At 46.0% G+C, this 17,564-nt stretch overlaps 1 protein-coding gene across 3 annotated transcripts in view; it reads right to left on the bottom strand.

The window, feature by feature from the left end:
• Positions 1-2,154: 2,154 nt before the first annotated feature.
• CNBD2 (cyclic nucleotide binding domain containing 2) overlaps positions 2,155-17,564 on the bottom strand; it is a 55,596-nt gene continuing 40,186 nt past the window's right edge. For all 3 annotated transcript variants that reach the window (XM_013053343.2, XM_045084147.1, XM_004746513.3), the window contains 3 exons: positions 15,827-15,947; positions 8,335-8,498; positions 2,155-2,500 (listed from right to left, as the gene is read on the bottom strand). In XM_013053343.2, the coding sequence (XP_012908797.2) occupies positions 2,182-2,500; positions 8,335-8,498; positions 15,827-15,947 (604 nt within the window). In that variant the 3' untranslated portion in view covers positions 2,155-2,181. The remainder of the gene's footprint in view (positions 2,501-8,334; positions 8,499-15,826; positions 15,948-17,564) is intronic.

Here is a 17,564-nt window from a genome sequence, read left to right as displayed (position 1 = left end):
AGATGGTGGTCACAAAATAAGCACTCAATAAAAAGCTTCTCACCCCTTCTCTGGTCATGTCACGTCTGCTCAAGAATTTTCAAGGGCTCCTCACTGCCTCGAGTAGGAGTCAGCAAAGAGGGCCCAAAGGCCAAATCTGGCTGACCACCTCTTTTTGTAAATAAAGCTTTATTGGAACAGTAAAGCTGCTTTCACCCAACAGAGTTGAATACTTAAAACAGAAATGGTATGGCCTGAAAAACCTGAACTATTTACTATTTGGCGCTTTACATAGAGTTTGCTGACACCTGGCCTAGAGAATAAGAAGAACAGAAACTGCCACTTATCCTCCTTCGGATCTGCTATGAAGCAAGCATAAACAAAAGTAAATAAATTTCAAATGAATGAACAAGATTGTCCATACCATCATCTTGGAGCCACAGCCCTAAATCCAGAAAGATCCCTGAATATGATCAGACACCCCAATTTACCTAGTCCCTAAACAGTGCCACATCATTCCTGTAGGTCACAGACAGCCCTTTCGTATCTGCTGCAGACATCCCAGACTCCTTGGCCATCTGGAACTATCAGAGAAGTCAGAGATGATTAAGACTTCCACTTCTCTACTCTTTTATGTTCACAGCATCTTCTGGTAGAAAAATTCCATACCTCTCCTTTTTTGCTGTGCAACATAAAAAGTTTTCTTTTAAATTCAACAAACAGGGGCATTGGGGTGGTGAAGTCGGTCAAGTGGCTGATTCTTGGCTTCAGCTCAGGTCACGATCTCAGAGTCCTGGGATAGAGGCCTGAGTCCAGCTCCCTGCTCAGCGGGGAGCCTGCTTCTCCCTCTCCCTCTGCCCCTCCCCGTGCTCAGGCTCATGCTCTCTTTCAAAAATAAGTAAATCTTTTTTAAAAAATTAATTCAATAAACAGAACTATATGTTGAATGTGCTTTTCAAACTATACTCACCTCTCACAAAGACGATTGATCTTGTCCAGGTTGCTCACTTTGCCACTGGGGAAACAGGAGCAGGTACAGGAGTCAAGGGGGTCCAGTGACCTAGAAACAGAGCCAGGCCCTCCAGAGCTCCGGAGGCCCAGCTCAGCACTCAGGTGTTCTTGTAACTCGCTCCTTGCCAGGTAGGGTAGACGAATGTGTGGGTTGGGGAGCTACGGGTGGAGGAAGGCTTTCCTAACAGCTCATGAGCCGGGCTAGTCTCATGTACTGCTGTGGCCTCTCCCATGCCCCCCAGTGCTCTCAAAGCTAAACTGTGGAACTTTACAAGAGGGAGAGGGGATTTGGCCCAGTGCTACCGACAAAGAGAGTCTGGTCAGGTCACTGACGGGCAGCCACATATTCAGGACCTCCCAGAAGGGCCAAGGAGCCCTAATAAGTCCAACCTACCTCCTCCTCATCTCCGGCCTGCCTCTTCTCTCTCGGGCAGCTGGCTCCCTGTTCAGTACCCAGAATGCCTGCTCCAATCGCTCTGCCCGTCTGTCTCTCTGGCTCCTTATACCACCTTTCCCTACCCCCCATCAGGCCTCCTCTAGTCTCTGGCAACGCCCAGTCAGATGGGCTTGATGAACACTGGCAAACCGGCAGCCTGGACGCCCAACACAGCCCACGTCTAGGTTCTGTTTGCCTAACACAGTAGTTAAAAAATAATTTGAATTAGTTGCTCACATTTGAAAACCAGTAGGAATCATCTAAAATATTGGGTTTCTTTGTTCTCTTGAAAAATCTGAAGACTGGCAGTACCAGGCCCGCATGATTTCCTGGCATCGCATCGAACCAGGATGCGAGGCAACTGCTCCCAGTCCCGGTGTGCGTCCAGTCCCCACCACCGCCTGCTGCCTGCCCAGTCCTTCAGATGCAACCCTTCGGATGATCTGCGTGGCCTCCAGAAGGCAGTTGAGTTTGTAACCCCCGTCTTGTTCACTTTGATCTGAGCCCCTCTGTACCTCCCATCTGTCTCACCAGCTAAGACCCTCCTACCCTGAGACCACCCCCAGCCTCCTGACCGTCCACTCACTCAAGCCCAGCAAGTATCAAGGGAGAGAGTGCCCCAGCTGCCACCCCCCAAAACATCTCTCTAGACCCACGACCCCACGACCGCTTGGAGCGGCCCGACTCCAAGCCCCACAACTCCCATGGCGGTCACTCAGGAAACAGGATGACCAACCCAACATCTTTTATTAGGTCTAAACAAGGACTCCTGCATTCTTATACTGAGGCAGGAGTTCTTGGATTTTATATCGGGGTGTTGTGATGGCTTGGACGATCCTCAATGGGGGCAGGTATTTCCGGGATGCCATAAAAATGGAATGACAAGGTTTAGCCTCCTTGTTGAGGCTACACAAATCCAGAATCAGAGACTTGGGGCTACAGCTCCCTTTCTTCTTAGGCCGGACTGGGGTGAACGGCGGATGCTGGCGAGGCTTCACCAGTAGCCGCAGTAGGTCCTTCCGAAATATATTCCAGCTGTTCTCCTGAAGGAACTTCCGGCACAAATCTTCATCACTAAAAGCGAGGCACAGATGCTGAGTTTCCCACACCCGCTCCTCCTGCCCCCCTGCCCCACCAGCCATGTCTCCTGTCACTCTTCCAATTCCTAAATACAGTGTGTTCTGTCTCACCTAGGGTCCTCTTCCCAGACTCTTCTGCCTCCTCTCCCTTTCCCCACTTTTTTCCCCTAGAACTGCACTGTTCCATGTAGTGGCCATGAGTCACATGTGGCCACTGAGTACCTGTGGTGGGGCCAGTCTGAATTAGAGATGTGCTGTGAGTTTAAAATACATACTAGATTTCAAAGAATTAGAGCAAAAACAAATGGAGAGACTCTCATTAGTAATGTTTATGGTGGGGACACCTGGATGGCTCAGTGGATTAAGCCTCTGCCTTCGGCTCGGGTCATGGTCTCAGGGTCCTGGGATCGAGTCCCACATGGGGCTCTCTGCTCAGCGGGGAGCCTGCTTCCCCCTCTCCCTCTGCCTGCCTCTCTACTTGTGATCTCTCTCTGTCAAATAAATAAATTTTAAAAAAATAATGTTTATGGTGATTACATGTTGAAATGATAATATTTGAGAAACACTGAATTCAATAGGATATATTTTAAAAATCAATTTCACTCATTTCTTTTTGCTTCTTATAACGTGGCTACCAAGAAGTTAAATTATATAGGTAACCATTTATCCATCAAGGAAATGTAAAGCAAAGCCACAATGAGATGCCCACTAGGATGGCTGTAATTAAAAACACAGATAAAAATGTGATATGAGGGGTGCCTGGGTGGCTCAGTCAGTTAAGTGTCTGCCTTCAGCTCAGGTCATGACCCCAGAGTCCTGGGATCAAGTCCTGCATCGGGCTCCTTGCTCATTTGGGAGCCTGCTTCTCTTTCTGCCTGCCACTCCCCCTTCTTGTGCGCTCGCTCGCTCTCTCTCTCTGACAAATAAATAAGTAAAATCTTTTAAAAAATGTGTTATGAGGTGGAGATATTAAAATACGGGTTTTGGTACACTGCTGATGGGAAAGCAAACTGGTACATTCACTTTGGATAAGAGTCCGGCAGTTCCTCTAAAGGTTAAACAGGGTTAATTTACAACCTAGCAATTTTACTCCTAGGTATATGCCCAAGAGAAATGGAAACCTATGTCCATGCAAAGCCTCGCACAAGAATGTTCATAGCAACGTTATTCATCATAGCCAAAAAGTGGAAACAACCCAAACATCCATCCACTGACAAATGGATAAAGTGTGATATATACATCATAGGAATGAAGTTGGGGTGCCTGGGTGGCTTGGTTGGCTAATCATCGACTCTTGGATTCAGCTCAGGTCATGATCTCAGGGCTGTGAGAGAGATTTCCATGTTGGGCTCTGCACTCACTACAGAGTCTGCTTAATTTTCTCTTTCTCCCTTCCTTCCTCCTTCTCTCTTAAATAAATACAATCTTAAAAAAAAAAAGAAAGAAATGAAGTACATGGATAAAACTTAAAAACACTATGCTAAGAAGCCAGTTGCAAAAGACCACACATTGTGTGATTCCATTTATATGAAACATCTTGAACAGGCAAATCTATGAAGGCAGAAAGTAGATTGGTGGCTGCTTTGGACTGGTCTTGGTGCCCTGGCTTCACTTCCCACGGGCCCCCCTCCCCAACCAGCATGAGCATGGGAGGGTTGAGGAAAGGGAGGGAGGGGAGTGGACTCAGCACTCATTGGCTTATTTCCTCCTGAGACCACAGCAAGGGAAGGCATGTTCCATTTCCCCTGACTTGCCTACCCTCTCACCTAAGGAAGTAAGCCTAGTAAGTCACTAACAAATTAGAACATTCTTCTGGCAACATTATATTGACCAGGGCAGGGTCAACTTTGATCCAGAGAGATCGACTTAATTAAAAACCCAGATGTCAGAATGGGCTCCTGGCTAGTCCCGTTGGTCCCAGTGGCATGCCGAAGTCAGCTCCTCTGGGCTCAGCGGTGATTATGTGAACCCTCTTCGACCCCCTGTTCAGTGACATCAGGTTGGTAGGTTGAAACTGGCCATGGTGGGAGTGTGTACACCACGGAAATCAGGATACCCTTCAAATCAGGCTTCCCTCCCACCCCCCTCCGAGAGAGCTGGTTATTAAACATTCACCAGCACACTACTGAATAGCCTCCACTTAGAAAATTCCTCTAACTCCCGGGGCGCCTGGGTGGCTCAGGGGGTTAAATCCTCTGCCTTCAGCCCGGGTCATGAGCTCTGGTTCTGGGCTTAAGCCCCATATTGGGCTCTCTGCTCCGAAGGGAGCCTGCTTCCTCCTCCCTCTCTGCCTGCTTTGTGATGTCTCCCTGTCAAATAAATAAATAAAATCTTTAAAAAAGAAAATTCCTGGGACGCCTGGGTGGCTCAGTTGGTTAGGCAGCTGCCTTCAGCTCAGGTCATGATCCCAGCGTCCTGGGATCGAGTCCCACATCGGGCTCCCTGCTTGGCAGGAAGCCTATTTCTCCCTCTGCCTCTGCCTGCCACTCTGTCTGCCTGTGCTCGCTCTCGCTCCAAATCTAAAAAAGAAAAGAAAAGAAAATTCCTCTAACTCCCTATTTCTTCCATAAAAGAGAGAGAGAGAGAGAGAGAGACTATATCTAACTCTGACTTAGCACTAAAGTGCCCAGCACCTTACTTGTTAACCCATTTAATCCTTGAAACTACCCATTTCACAAACATGGACACTGGGTTTAAAGATGCTACAAGACTCACCAAAACCTAGGAGGGGGCAAGCGTGTGATTACAGATTCTTAGGGGGGCTTCTACAGTGGGGAGCTCAGAGTCCCAAGCTAAGACAGACAAGATTCCATGTCACCTCCTATGCAGATGGCCATACTGATTTCTAGTTAATTTTTTCACAAAATGGGGTCACGCTTCTAAGGGCCTCAGCTCGGTGCAGGGGTTTCCGTTCCAATCTCTGCTTCACGTGAACTCAAAGTTTCATCTGTCCCCACAGGCTGTAAAAACTTCAGCCCAGGATCGCCCTAACCCCTGGCCCGGCCCACCCCCACCCAGCAATCCCATACTAGATCACACTCTGTGTGTTGGCTTTTAGGCTCTCCTCCATTTTAGCCCTCAGAGATTTCCCTTCTCTCCTGGGAACTCAGCCCCATGTGCTTTGCAGGGGAAGAGACGTCAGGTTATCCAGACCCTGGCATTTATAGGACAGGTGTCACTGCCACCAACCTTGTGATCTTCAGGATGTCATGCCCTCTTTCCTGGGCTTTGCAGTCCTCAATTAAAACATGGAGAATTTGAGCCAGATAATGGATCTGTTTTGTGTCGCTTTAGCAGTCTAGGAACCACGAGTTCAACAGTGAATGAATAAGCCAGAATTCTATCTGTCAGCATTGCGGATCATTGCAGCGAAGCGCTGACTGCGTGGCACAGATGCCAGGGGCTCAAGTGTCTGCCTCCATCAAGGCCATGGAAACCTCTGCTTAATTTCAGTTCAACAGCCATTAACAGACACCCATCATCTAAGGCTCCTAAAATCCCTTTTTTTCAAAAAGATTTTATTTATTGATTTGAGAGAGAGAGCACAAGCAGCGGGAAGGGCAGAGGGAGAGGGAGAAGCAGACTCCCCATTGAGCAAGGGGCCCAGGGTCGGGGGCCCTTGGGGCTCCACCACAGGACCCTGAGATTATGACCTGAGCCGAAGGCAGACACTTAACCGACTGAGCAACCCAAGTTTTAGGCAGGAGTTTGACACAGCCAGATCTAGGTTTTAGCAAGAGCACAGAAATGCTGAAAGGATCTATTGGGGAGGAGGTGGAGGCAGGGGGCCCAGGGTTCTAGGCTGGAGGTCCCAGTGGGGATAGCAGCATCATATCATCTAGGGAGGTGAACAAGACCCACTGGAGTGTGTGAAAAAAAATATAGGACGTCATTTATATTTCTCTTTGTCTTATTCTTCTAAAGAATTTTGGTGTGTCCATAACATATATATTACTACAGCAATATATGTACATAATAATAATAAATTCACATGTTATTCCTATTTACATATATTCTAAGGGGTATATATGCAAACACTTTTTAGTAATAACAGTGCAAGATCAAAATAGTTTTGCAACCACTGGTCCAGTTAACTTTTACATTAAAAAATGAAGGTTTTTTTTCACCTTATAGACATATTTACCTTGGAAGATTTGGAAACTAGGGAAAAGTAAAAGTAAATCTTTTGATCAAATCTCTCAAGATAGATATTTTTAAATTATAAAAGTAATTTCAGGGGCACCTGGGTGGCTCAGTGGATTAAAGCCTCTGCCTTCGGCTCAGGTCATGATTTCAGGGTCCTGGGATCAAGCCCCCCATCGGGCTCTCTGCTCAGTGGGGAGCCTGCTTCCTGCCTACTTGTGATCTCTGTCTGCCTGATTCTCTGCCTACTTGTGATCTCTGTCTGTAAAATGAATAAATAAAATCTTAAAAAAAAAAGTAATATCATCATTACCAAACATTTGGAAAATAAAGGGGAAAAGCCCACTTGGAATGCCACTATCCTGACAAAAACTTTTTATTTAGGGATTTGGGGAGGGACCGAGGGAGAAGGAGAGAGAATCTTAAGCAGGCTCCACACCCAGCATGGAAACCAACACAGGGCTTGATCTCACAATCCTGAGATCATGACCTGAGCCGAAATCAAGAGTCGACACTCAACCAACTGAGCCATCCAGGTGTCCTCAACAACTTTTCATAACTATTTCTTTTTGCCAAACTGTGGAGAAAGCCCAGATGTCCATCAACTGATGAATGAAGAAGGTGTGACAGATATATAATGGAATATTACTCAGCCAGCAAAGAGAATGAAATCTTGCCATTTGCAACAACATGGATGGAGCTAGAGAGTATGACGCTGAGTGAAATAAGTCAGTGAGAGAAAGACAAATACCACATGATCTTGCTCATATGAGGAATTTTGGAAAGAAAACAGATAAACATATGGGAAGCTGGGGGAAGGAGAGAGAAAGAAACCATAAGAAATCTTAAGGTAGAGAATTGAGGATTGATAGAGGGAGGTGGGTGGGGGATGGGTTACATGGTTGATGGGTATTAAGGGCACTTGTGATGAATCACTGAATTCTACTCCAGAAACTGATATTGTACTGTATGTTAACTAAGTAAAATTTAAATTAAAAAAAGTATCTTTTCTTCCCTCATTATAAAAGCAATGCACACACACTACAAAAACAATTAAATATGAGAGGAATATATAATGATAACCAGGAAATATCTTTTAGTTTTACCTTCCAGACAGAATGACTCTCACAAGTTTGGCAACATCACAGTTTCTCAACACTTTTACTTATTTCCTTCTAGGTTTTTCTCTTGTGTTTTACAAAGGCATAGCCATAGTATATGTACAGTTTTGCATCCTGTCCTTTTCATGAATCATTATATCACCTATTTTACCCTCCTCCTACAGAACCATTAAACTTACAATTTTTTAAATATAGCACTTATGTTCTATCAAAGAAATGCACCACAATTTCTAAACTATCTCCTTAGTGTGATACGTTTGGGTGATGGTGGTAGTGGCTTTTCTATCAAGAATATGGCTGCTATGAACATCTCAGTACATGTAGCTTTTCCCATAATGAGATAAATTCACAGGTAGACCTTTACTTCAGAGGGCATAGCCCTTGCAACATAATACTAAATCTATTATCAAAAGGATATCAAAAAGATAATTTAAGGGGTACCAACAACTACTGGTTTCATTCCCCCTTTTCAGCATTAGCACTTTTTTTCTTTCTTTTACTAAAACAATAAGTGAAAATTTGTTTATTTGGTCTGGTGGGATGTAGGCACATTTCCAGCACTGACCTGGGGTAATTGACCTTGAGCCTGGACAACTTCTCTGTTACCTTGCTGTCCATCAGTTCACAGAATTTTTCTTTCGTCACCCGTATCACCTCAGCTCCCAGGCTCACCAGGATCAAGGGCCGGATGTCAAGCTGGTTCTCTGGGAGGAGGATCTGGTGAAGACCCTGGGGAACAGAAAGTTCCAGAAGGTTTCATCTCAGAGACTGTACACTTTTTTTTTTAAGATTTTATTTATTTATTTGACACAGAGAGAGAGATCACAAGTAGACAGAGAGGCAGACAGAGAGAGAAGGGGGAAGCAGGCTCCCTGCTGAGCAGAGAGCCTGATGCGGAGCTTGATCCCAGGACCCTGAGATCATGACCTGAGCCGAAGGCAGAGGCTTAACCCACTGAACCACCCAGGCACCCAGGACTGTCAGCTTCTACCAGCAGATTATCTAGATGGGAAGATGGGGAAAATGAGGCCCCAGGCAGAAGGTGAATCCATCTGGGGGTCATCCTGCAGGGGATGGGGAGAAGTCCAGGGCTCCTTCATGCTACACTTTTGACATCAAAGGCCTCCAGCTGCTGGAATTAGAAGAACCTGTAAGAAAAGCACACTGTCCGTGTCCTACCTCCACACAGGCTTTCCAAGAGTCACACTCAGGAAGTCCCTCAGGAGAACAGTATTTCACAAGGTTTTCCCCAGGTCCAATCTCAACTCTTGTGCCAAGTAAACCCATTTTTCTCTTCCTCAGGACAGTGACAGAATTCCAATGGTGAGTCCTCCTTTTCTAAATCCCCCTTCTGCAGCCACCACACCCTCCCTCATCCTTTCTGCAGGTTTTTGCTCGCGTGTCCCCATTGAATCTCAGTAACCTTCTTGGTCCCTCACAGACTTTGGGGGTCACTGGACCCTTCTCTGCAGCTCAGTCACTCCTCTGGCTCCCTGGCCGTGATGATGACAATGATACAACAGCAATATTTGGGCATTTGCTCACCCCAGGCCCTCTTGGCCCTGCTGTGGGTACTGAGTTATTTGACACCACCCAAAACCCCCATGAGGTGGGTCCTACTATTATCCGCATTTTACAGAGGATGCTGCTGAGGCTGAGAACTCTGCCCAACATCACACAGCACAGAAGCAATAAAGCTAGGATTTGAGCCCAGGGGTTCTGTCTTCAGAGTCCATGCTTTCAACCACTATACTCTGAGGAAACTGAGGCACAAAGAGGTTAAGGAACTTGCCCAAGGACAGAAAGAGGTGGAGGCAGGATTTGAAAGCCACAATCTGTTCAGGGCCCCACTGGGGGCAGCACTGCCGGCAGGTACCCTCATCCACCTGCAACCCATCCCACACACACCAGCCAGTCACGGCCCTTTGCTGACTATGCCCTTGAAATACCTTCGGGCAGCACGGAGGACAAACAAAAGCTCCTCATTGTGGCCCCAAGGTCTGAGCTAGCCCACCCTTGCCGGACTCTCCAGCCTGGCCTCAGGCTGCTGTGCCTTGTTTACTCTGTTCCACACTTGCTGCCCTCCCTCCATCCCCTTGACATGCCAAGCACCTTGTGGCCTCAGGCGTTGAGCTTACTCTTCCTCAGTCTGCAACGTTCTTCCCCCAGGTCACCCCCAGCTTGTTCTTTTCACCACTCAGGTCTCAACTTAAAACATCACTTCCTCAGAGCCGGCTTCCTTGATTGCTCCATTTAAGAACCCTGCCCCACAGCCCAGCTTTCTCTTCCATTCCTAACAGCAATTTGCACTGCTACATGTTTGCTAATTCATCTTTCTATTGTTTGTCCCCAGACTAGATCATAAGCCCCATGAGGACAAGAAGGATGTCAGTTTCCTTGCCCACACTGGCATCTTAGGCTAGGGTTGGAGCACAGTAGATGCTCAAGAGCTATCTGCCGAATGAACACTCAGATGGGGCCACAGAACATTCGAGTTAGCAGCTCACCTAGGTGAATTTCCACATTTTCTTTTGAGGCCACACAGCTGTCTAATTAGAAGCAAAATGAAGATGAGGACCCCCTGATCTTGACCCCAATCTGTCATATCCCCTCTTCCCTGCCCATGGCTCCGGCTTGCCCCATCTGAGACCTTGGTCTGCCTGTTCCCTGGAGAAGCTGGTTCCCCTACAACCTCCTGGCTCAAAACAGAGGCTCTACTCCAGGCCCCAACCTCTGCTGTTTCAAAGACTGACCCAGCTTCACACTCCTGCTGCCCATATTAGGCAAATGGGATCTCTCAAGTGAGTACAAACATAGCTGTCACCATTCACTCTCCTACAAATGAAGCCAGGGCCTTGAAAGCAGGGACAACAGAGACATTCAAGGCATTTTCATCAAGAGTCATGCTAACACGTATTTGGGGTTGGGGGGCCTTCTCTGGGATGGGCCCTGCGTGATGAACAAGGCAGCTGGGTATTTGCTTAGAGCCCCCACCCAAAGCCATCTAGGCCTTGCTAGAGAATCAAGGCCAAGTTCCCTATTCCAGCACGGCAGACCCCTGATGAGAGGGACCTTGCTGTTCCTTCTCCATACTGCACCGCCTCCAGGGCCGCCACCATCTGTCCAACCGGGCGATGCCTTTCTGCCCTCTGGGGCCCTCATTCAGCTCCGGGTGCCCGGCATCCCCAGCTGCTCTGCCTGGAAGTGGGTGAGGCTGTGCTCAGGGTGTCAGGAGCCCCGCAATCAGTGCTGAGCATCTCACCCAGAAGCACTAGCCACCCTGGAGGAAACGTGAGCCACCGGTGAGTGGGCTGGAAGCCACACCACCTGGGGGCTGTCAAAAGGAACGTAGGAGGTTTTGACCAAAGGAGAAAATAATTCTCGGGGCTTTGGCACTGTGCCTGGCTCCAGAAATGCTGGATGAAAAACAAAGTGGGCATTATTTAAGTATCTAAGGGGCCATCATGTGGCTAGGAAGCTGATTTCTTCTGTTTTGTTCCATGGAGGTCAGGGGAGTTTAGGGGAAGAGCAAGTTAAAAGTTGCAGGAGGCAGAATTTTGCTGAAAAAAGGAAAAGCTTCCTAAGAGTTTGGAAAAATTCCAGCAGCCTCCAGGGACAGCTGTGCTGGGGGGCTGGGGCTTCCACCCAGTACTGCACTGGGAAGATTCCCAGTCCCATGAGGCAGGAGCATGAAGAGCACACTGCAACAGGGGGTGACAGGCATGTGAGGAGGACCCTGGAGATACTGTCACTGAGGAACAGAGGGCATGGCAAGGGAGCCACTCTCTGGACTGGCCACACACAATGATGACCACATGTGGGGCTTCAGAAGACAGCCCCTCCCCGGGGCAGGCAGAGGCCCACCTGCTGCCCAGCTCTCACAGTGATGAACTCATGGCCCAACTTGTTTCATCCATGCATTCCCCGCCCAGCTAACTAACCACTAGATATTTTTTTTTTTAAGTAGGCTCTACACCCAGCATGGAGCCCAAAGTGGGACTTAAACTCACCACCCTGAGAGTAAGACCTGAGCTTAGATCAAGAGTTGGACATCTAACCAACTGAACCACCAGGCACCCTGGATAATTATCTTTTTAATAGACTTTGTTTTTGTAAATACTTTTTTTTTAAGACTTTATTTATTTATTTGACAGACAGAGATCACAGGTAGGCAGAGAGGTAGGCAGAGAGAGGAAGGGAAGCAGGCTCCCTGCTGAGCAGAGAGCCCAATGTGGGGCTGTCAATCCCAGGAACCCGGGATCATGACCTGAGCCAAAGGCAGAGGCTTTAGCCCACTGAGCCACCCAGGTGCCCCATAATAGACTTTGTTTTTTAGAACAACTTTAGACTTAGAAAAATTGAGAAGCTAGTACAGAGTTCCCCTATACAGTTTCTGCTGTTATTATTTTATATTAGTAAGATACCTTTGTTATGATTAATGAACCAATATATCAATACATTATCATTGTTAAGTCAAGGTTGCTTAGATGTCTTCTTTTTTAAAATTTTTTTTCAAGATTTTATTTATTTATTTGACACACACAGAGAGATCACATAGGCAGAAAGGCAGGCAGAGAGAGAGGAGGAAGCAGGCTCCCTGCTGAGCAGAAAGCCTGATTCTGGGCTCCATCCCAGGACCCTGAGATCATGACCTGAGCCAAAGGCAGAGGCTTAACCCACTGAGCCACCCAGGTGCCCCATAGATTTCTTTTCTTTACCTAATGTCCTTTTCCTGTTCCATGATGCTATCCAGAACACATATTCCTTTATTCTCTTATCTCTTGGGCTTCACTTGGCTGGGCAATTTCTCAGACTGACCTTGTTAATGATAGCTACTGATAGCTACTGAGGAGTACTGGTCAGGAATTTTGAATGATGCCCAGCGATTTGGTCCCCTGATTAGACTGGGGTTGTGGATTATTGGGAAGAGGACCACAGAGGTAAAGTGTCATTCTCATCACATCATTCCCCATTTCCTCATATTAGGGGATATACTATCAACACGATTTAACTGTGGCTATTGGCCTTGATCACCTGGCTACAGTGGTGTTTCTCAGGTTCATCCACTGTAAAGTTACTCTCCCTGCCCCCTTTCCTTACTGTGCTCTTTAGAAGGAAGTCACTGTGCGCAGCTCACACCTAACGAGTAGGGTTTATACATCCTCTCCTTTAGGGCCAAGTATCTACATAAATTATTTGGAATTCTTCTGCATGAAAGATTCATCTCTTCTCCCTTATTTATTAATTTGTTCATTATTTATTCATTATACCAGTATATTCTCAGAGGTGTTTACTATATACTTTGAGGTATAATCTAATACTATTCTATCTGTGGCTCAAATTGTTCAGATTGTTTTAGCTTTGGCCACTGGGAGCTCTTTCAGTTGGCACCTGTGTCCCTTTGATATGCTTGCTTCCATCAATGTAGGGTTTTTCCCTCCATACCTCCTTGCTGTTCAACACTACAAAATGCTCCAGGATCATCTTGTCTATTTCCTGCCCTAGTCCTAGAATCAATCATTTTCCAAGGAGCCCTTGTTCCTCTTATAAATGAATGATATTAGAAACCAAGTTCCAGGGGTGCCTGGATGGCTCAGTCAGTTAAGCATCTGCCTTCAGCTCAGGTCATGATCCCAGGGCCCTGGGATGGAGTCCTGCATCCTGCCCCCTGCTCAGTGGAGTCTGTTTCTCCCTCTCCCTCTCCCCCTGCTTGTGCGTGCACTCTCTCTCTCTGTCAAATGAATAAATCAAATAAAAAGAAACTACGATCTGGATGCTAGGTTTGCTCATTGCTACTACAATGTCATTTCTTTTAGGCCCTGTCAGTTGACAGAGCAAAAAATATATGTTGAGGCACATATCTCTAAATATTTCCATGCACAACCATCTGTATTTATATTAAGTTAAACAGGAGTTCATACTGAGGTCTTCAAGGAATCCGTTCCCACATGGTTCATTCTAGCCTCCTCCTTGCTTATCTGCAAATCTCTACTCCAGTGCTGAGAAACCTGGCTGCCATCCTCAGTTATTCATTTACTGATTTGATCCATTCCAGGACACGTGCATTGCAGTATCAGGGCATATTAGGCATATGCCCCTGGGTCACAAGGTCATCAGCTAGAGTACAGTGCTCATGCGCAGTGCCTTCAACTTTCAGGCTCAGGGACCCCAGCTGCCTCCAGCATTACATAGATCAGCACCATTTCCTGCCACCCTCTTCACGGAGATCATTTCAGACATTTGCAGTATCATTAGATGCTCTCGTCGTAGTCTGCATTCCCTCCTGCAATCTCCTAAATTACTCCTATTTTTTTTTAACAAATTGCATACATTAAGGTTCACTCTTTGTGCTATAAAGTTTTATGAGTCTTACCAAATGCTTAAGTGTGTGTATCTTCCTTTATAGTATCATACAGAATAATTTTACTCTCCTAAAAGTCCTCGTGCTTCACCTATTGATTCCTCCTCCTGAACTCCAAACCTCTGGTGACCACTGATCACTAACTTTATAGTTATGCCTTTTCCAGAATGTCACAGAATTGGAATACAAAATACTTAATCTTTTCATATTGGCTTCTTTCACTTAAAATAGTCATTTAAGTTTCCTTTACATTTTTTCTTAGCTTGAAAGTTCATTTATTCTTATAGATGAAGAACATTTCATTGTTTGGATTTACCAGTTGGTTTACATTCACTTTTCCATGTAAATTTTAGAATCACTTTGTCAATATCCACAAAATAACTTTATGGGGTTTTGGCTGAGATTGTGCTGAATCTATAGATTAAGTTGGGAAGAACTGACGTGTTAATCATAGACTCTTCCAATCCATGAACATAGAATATTTCTCCATTTATCTAAATATTCTTTGAGTTCTTTTATTACAATTTTTAAAAGATTTTATTTTATTTATTTGAGAGAGAGGGGGCACATAAGCCCGGGGGAGGGGTAGAGGGAGAAGGAGAAGTGGGCTCCCTCCTGAGCAGGGACCCTGGTGCGGTGCTTGATTCCAGGACCCTGAGACCATGACCTGAGAAGAAGGCAGGTGCTTAACTGACTTAGCCACCCAGGCACCCCGTGAGTTCTTTTGTTATTAATAGTTTTCTGCATGTGGATCCTGAACATACTTTGTTAGACTTATACCTAAGTATTTCATTTTTGGTGCTATTGTAAATGCTTTTGTGTTTTATTTCAAATGTCAATGCTCACTTCACTGTCTTATACCCTGTGATCTTGCTATAATAATTTACTCACTTCAAGAGGGTTTTTTGGGGGCGCCTGGGTGGCTCAGTGGGTTAAGCCTCTGCCTTCGGCTCAGGTCCTGATCTCAGGGTCCTGGGATCGAGTCCCACATCGGGCTCTCTGCTCAGCAGGGAGCCTGCTTCCTCCTCTTTCTCTACCTGCCTCTCTGCCTGCTTGTGATCTCTCTCTGTCAAATAAATAAATAAAATCTTTAAAAAAAAAAAAAAAGAGGGTTTTTTTGTTTTTATTTTTTGATTCTTTGGAGTTGTCTAAATAGACAATAAAATATCCACATACAAAGACAGCTTTATTTTTTTCTTCCCAAATGTTTTATTTCCTTTCTTGCCTTAATGTACTAGCTAGGTCTTCTAGCACAATGTTGAAAAAGAGTGGTGAGAGGGTATATTCTTGCCTTTTTCCTTGTTCCTTGTTCCTTGTTTCTTGCTCCGCTGCTCAGCAGGGAGCCTGCTTCCCTCTCTCTCTCTGCCTGCCTCTCTGCCTACTTGTGATCTCTCTCTCTCTCTCTGTGTCAAATAAATAAATAAAATCTTAAAAAAAAAAAAGCAAGTCCCAGATGTCATATCATTTTATCTGTTCTTTGATATGTATCTCTCTTTTTTTATATGTATCTCTTAAGTATAAGGACTCTTAAAAAACATAACCATGATACTGTTATCATATCTTTAAAAATCAACAATATTCCTTAATATCACCAAATATCAAGTGAGATGTTTTCAAACCTTTCCTGTTATTCCTTAATACTCTTAACCTGCCACATTACACACTCTTTCCTGAGGGAGGCTCTCTGCACACTCACCACAGTGTCTCCTTCCTCCACAGTGTGAATCTTGATGTAGGCGCCCACTGCAGCCTCCTTGGGGAGATCACCATACTTGGTACTGATCAGGGAACACTGAAGTGTATGAGGATCCCTGGACCTGAAATATGACAGCTTGTTAAAGAGAACTCATTTGTCACACAGCCAGTTCAAGAAGCCCTAGACAGTCAGCCCCCACTCTGCCATACACAGAGACCTCCCCTCCCTGGAGAACTCCCACTGCCCCCAGAAAGTGAGAAAACTCAAACCAAGCTCTGGAAGAAACCATGTCAGGAACTGGAGAAGTTTAATAGGGGGGGAGGCTAGCAGAGAAAGAGATAGGACCCCCCTTTAAACACCTGAAGGCTATTATGTAGAAGAAGGGGCTGATGAGCTCAGACAGCTGAGTCAGACCAGATGGATGAGAAGTCCAGGCTGGCTGATAGATGTTCAACATGAGGAAGAAATTTCTAAGTCAGAGCTTAGAACAGACTGCTTTGGCCTCAAGCTAGTTCTGGGCCCCTGGGGGACACACAGAGGTTGGGGCTCTCCTTCTTGGCAGAAAAGCAGAGAAGAAATGGTTTTATTTGTTTAAAAGACAGGTTACTGGGTGGCTCAGTGGATTAAGCCTCTGCCTCTGGCTCAGGTCATGATCTCAGGGTCCTGGGATCGTGCCCACACCTGCTTCCACCTCTCTCTCTGCCTGCTGCTCTGCCTATTTGTGATCTCTCTCCCTCTGTCCAATTAAAAAATATAAAAATAAAATAAAAGACAGGTTTCCTTGGGCAGCCTGTAGATTCTGTACTTTGTTCATGTTGGAATTACTTTTACACAGGCAACCTTGTTGTGTTTCCTTTGGTCTCAGGTGAAGTAGAAGGAAGAGACAGGCTATATGATCTGGATTAGAGGCAGGGAAAAAAATTTTATCAGCTGAGAAGATAGATGATATATTCACCCAACTCATAAAGCCACCCAACACATAAACAAGTCAGCCTACAATTCTCACCCTGCAGGACATGCCCAGCATGGTCTTTGCTTTTCACTTCTGGGTCCAACCTGTCTCTTCTCCCTTACTGATGTACAGCAGAGAAACTGGGTCTGTACCATCCCTACCTGCAGAAGGACTGGGATTGGGACTTCAAGCACTGGATTGCTTGGAAAGAATATCCATCAGAGGGAATGACAACTCAGAAGTTATGGGATGCTCGTTATGGAGACCAGTAGGCTAGAAATGCTAATAGGCAAAGGATTTGAGTGCAGTGGTACTTGGGGTAACATGGAGACTGTGACACTCATGTTATTATTACTATTATTGTAATATAGTTTTTAAAGCTTTTATTATTTGAGAGAGAGAGAGAGAGAGCAAGAAGAAAGAGGGCTTAAGCAGGGTGAGGGGCAGAGGGAAAGCAGACTCCCTGTGAGCAGGAAGCCCAATGTGGGACTCGATCCCAGGACTCCAGGGTCAGGATCTGAGCCAAAGGAAGACACTTAATCAACTAAGCCACCCAGGCACCCCTCATGGTGATATTTTAATTTTACATTGTACGGCAGGGGTGGGGGAGAAGTGTTAGATTGCTGTGGGTCCAGCATTGAGCTGCCTCTGGGCAGGGACCACTGAGTGTCCTTTCCTGCTTCTCAGCCTCTCTGGGTTGAGGCAAAAGCACAGCCCCCGTGGCACATTTTCATTCCAGCCATGACAGTTGTACCAGACAATAGGACTGAGCACTAATAAGCTGCT

This window comes from Mustela putorius, unplaced genomic scaffold (assembly GCF_011764305.1).
Source record: "Mustela putorius furo isolate JIRA1106 unplaced genomic scaffold, ASM1176430v1.1 tig00000743_pilon_pilon_pilon, whole genome shotgun sequence".
Lineage (NCBI taxonomy): Eukaryota > Metazoa > Chordata > Mammalia > Carnivora > Mustelidae > Mustela > Mustela putorius.
This window is presented reverse-complemented; position numbering and strand designations above follow the sequence as displayed.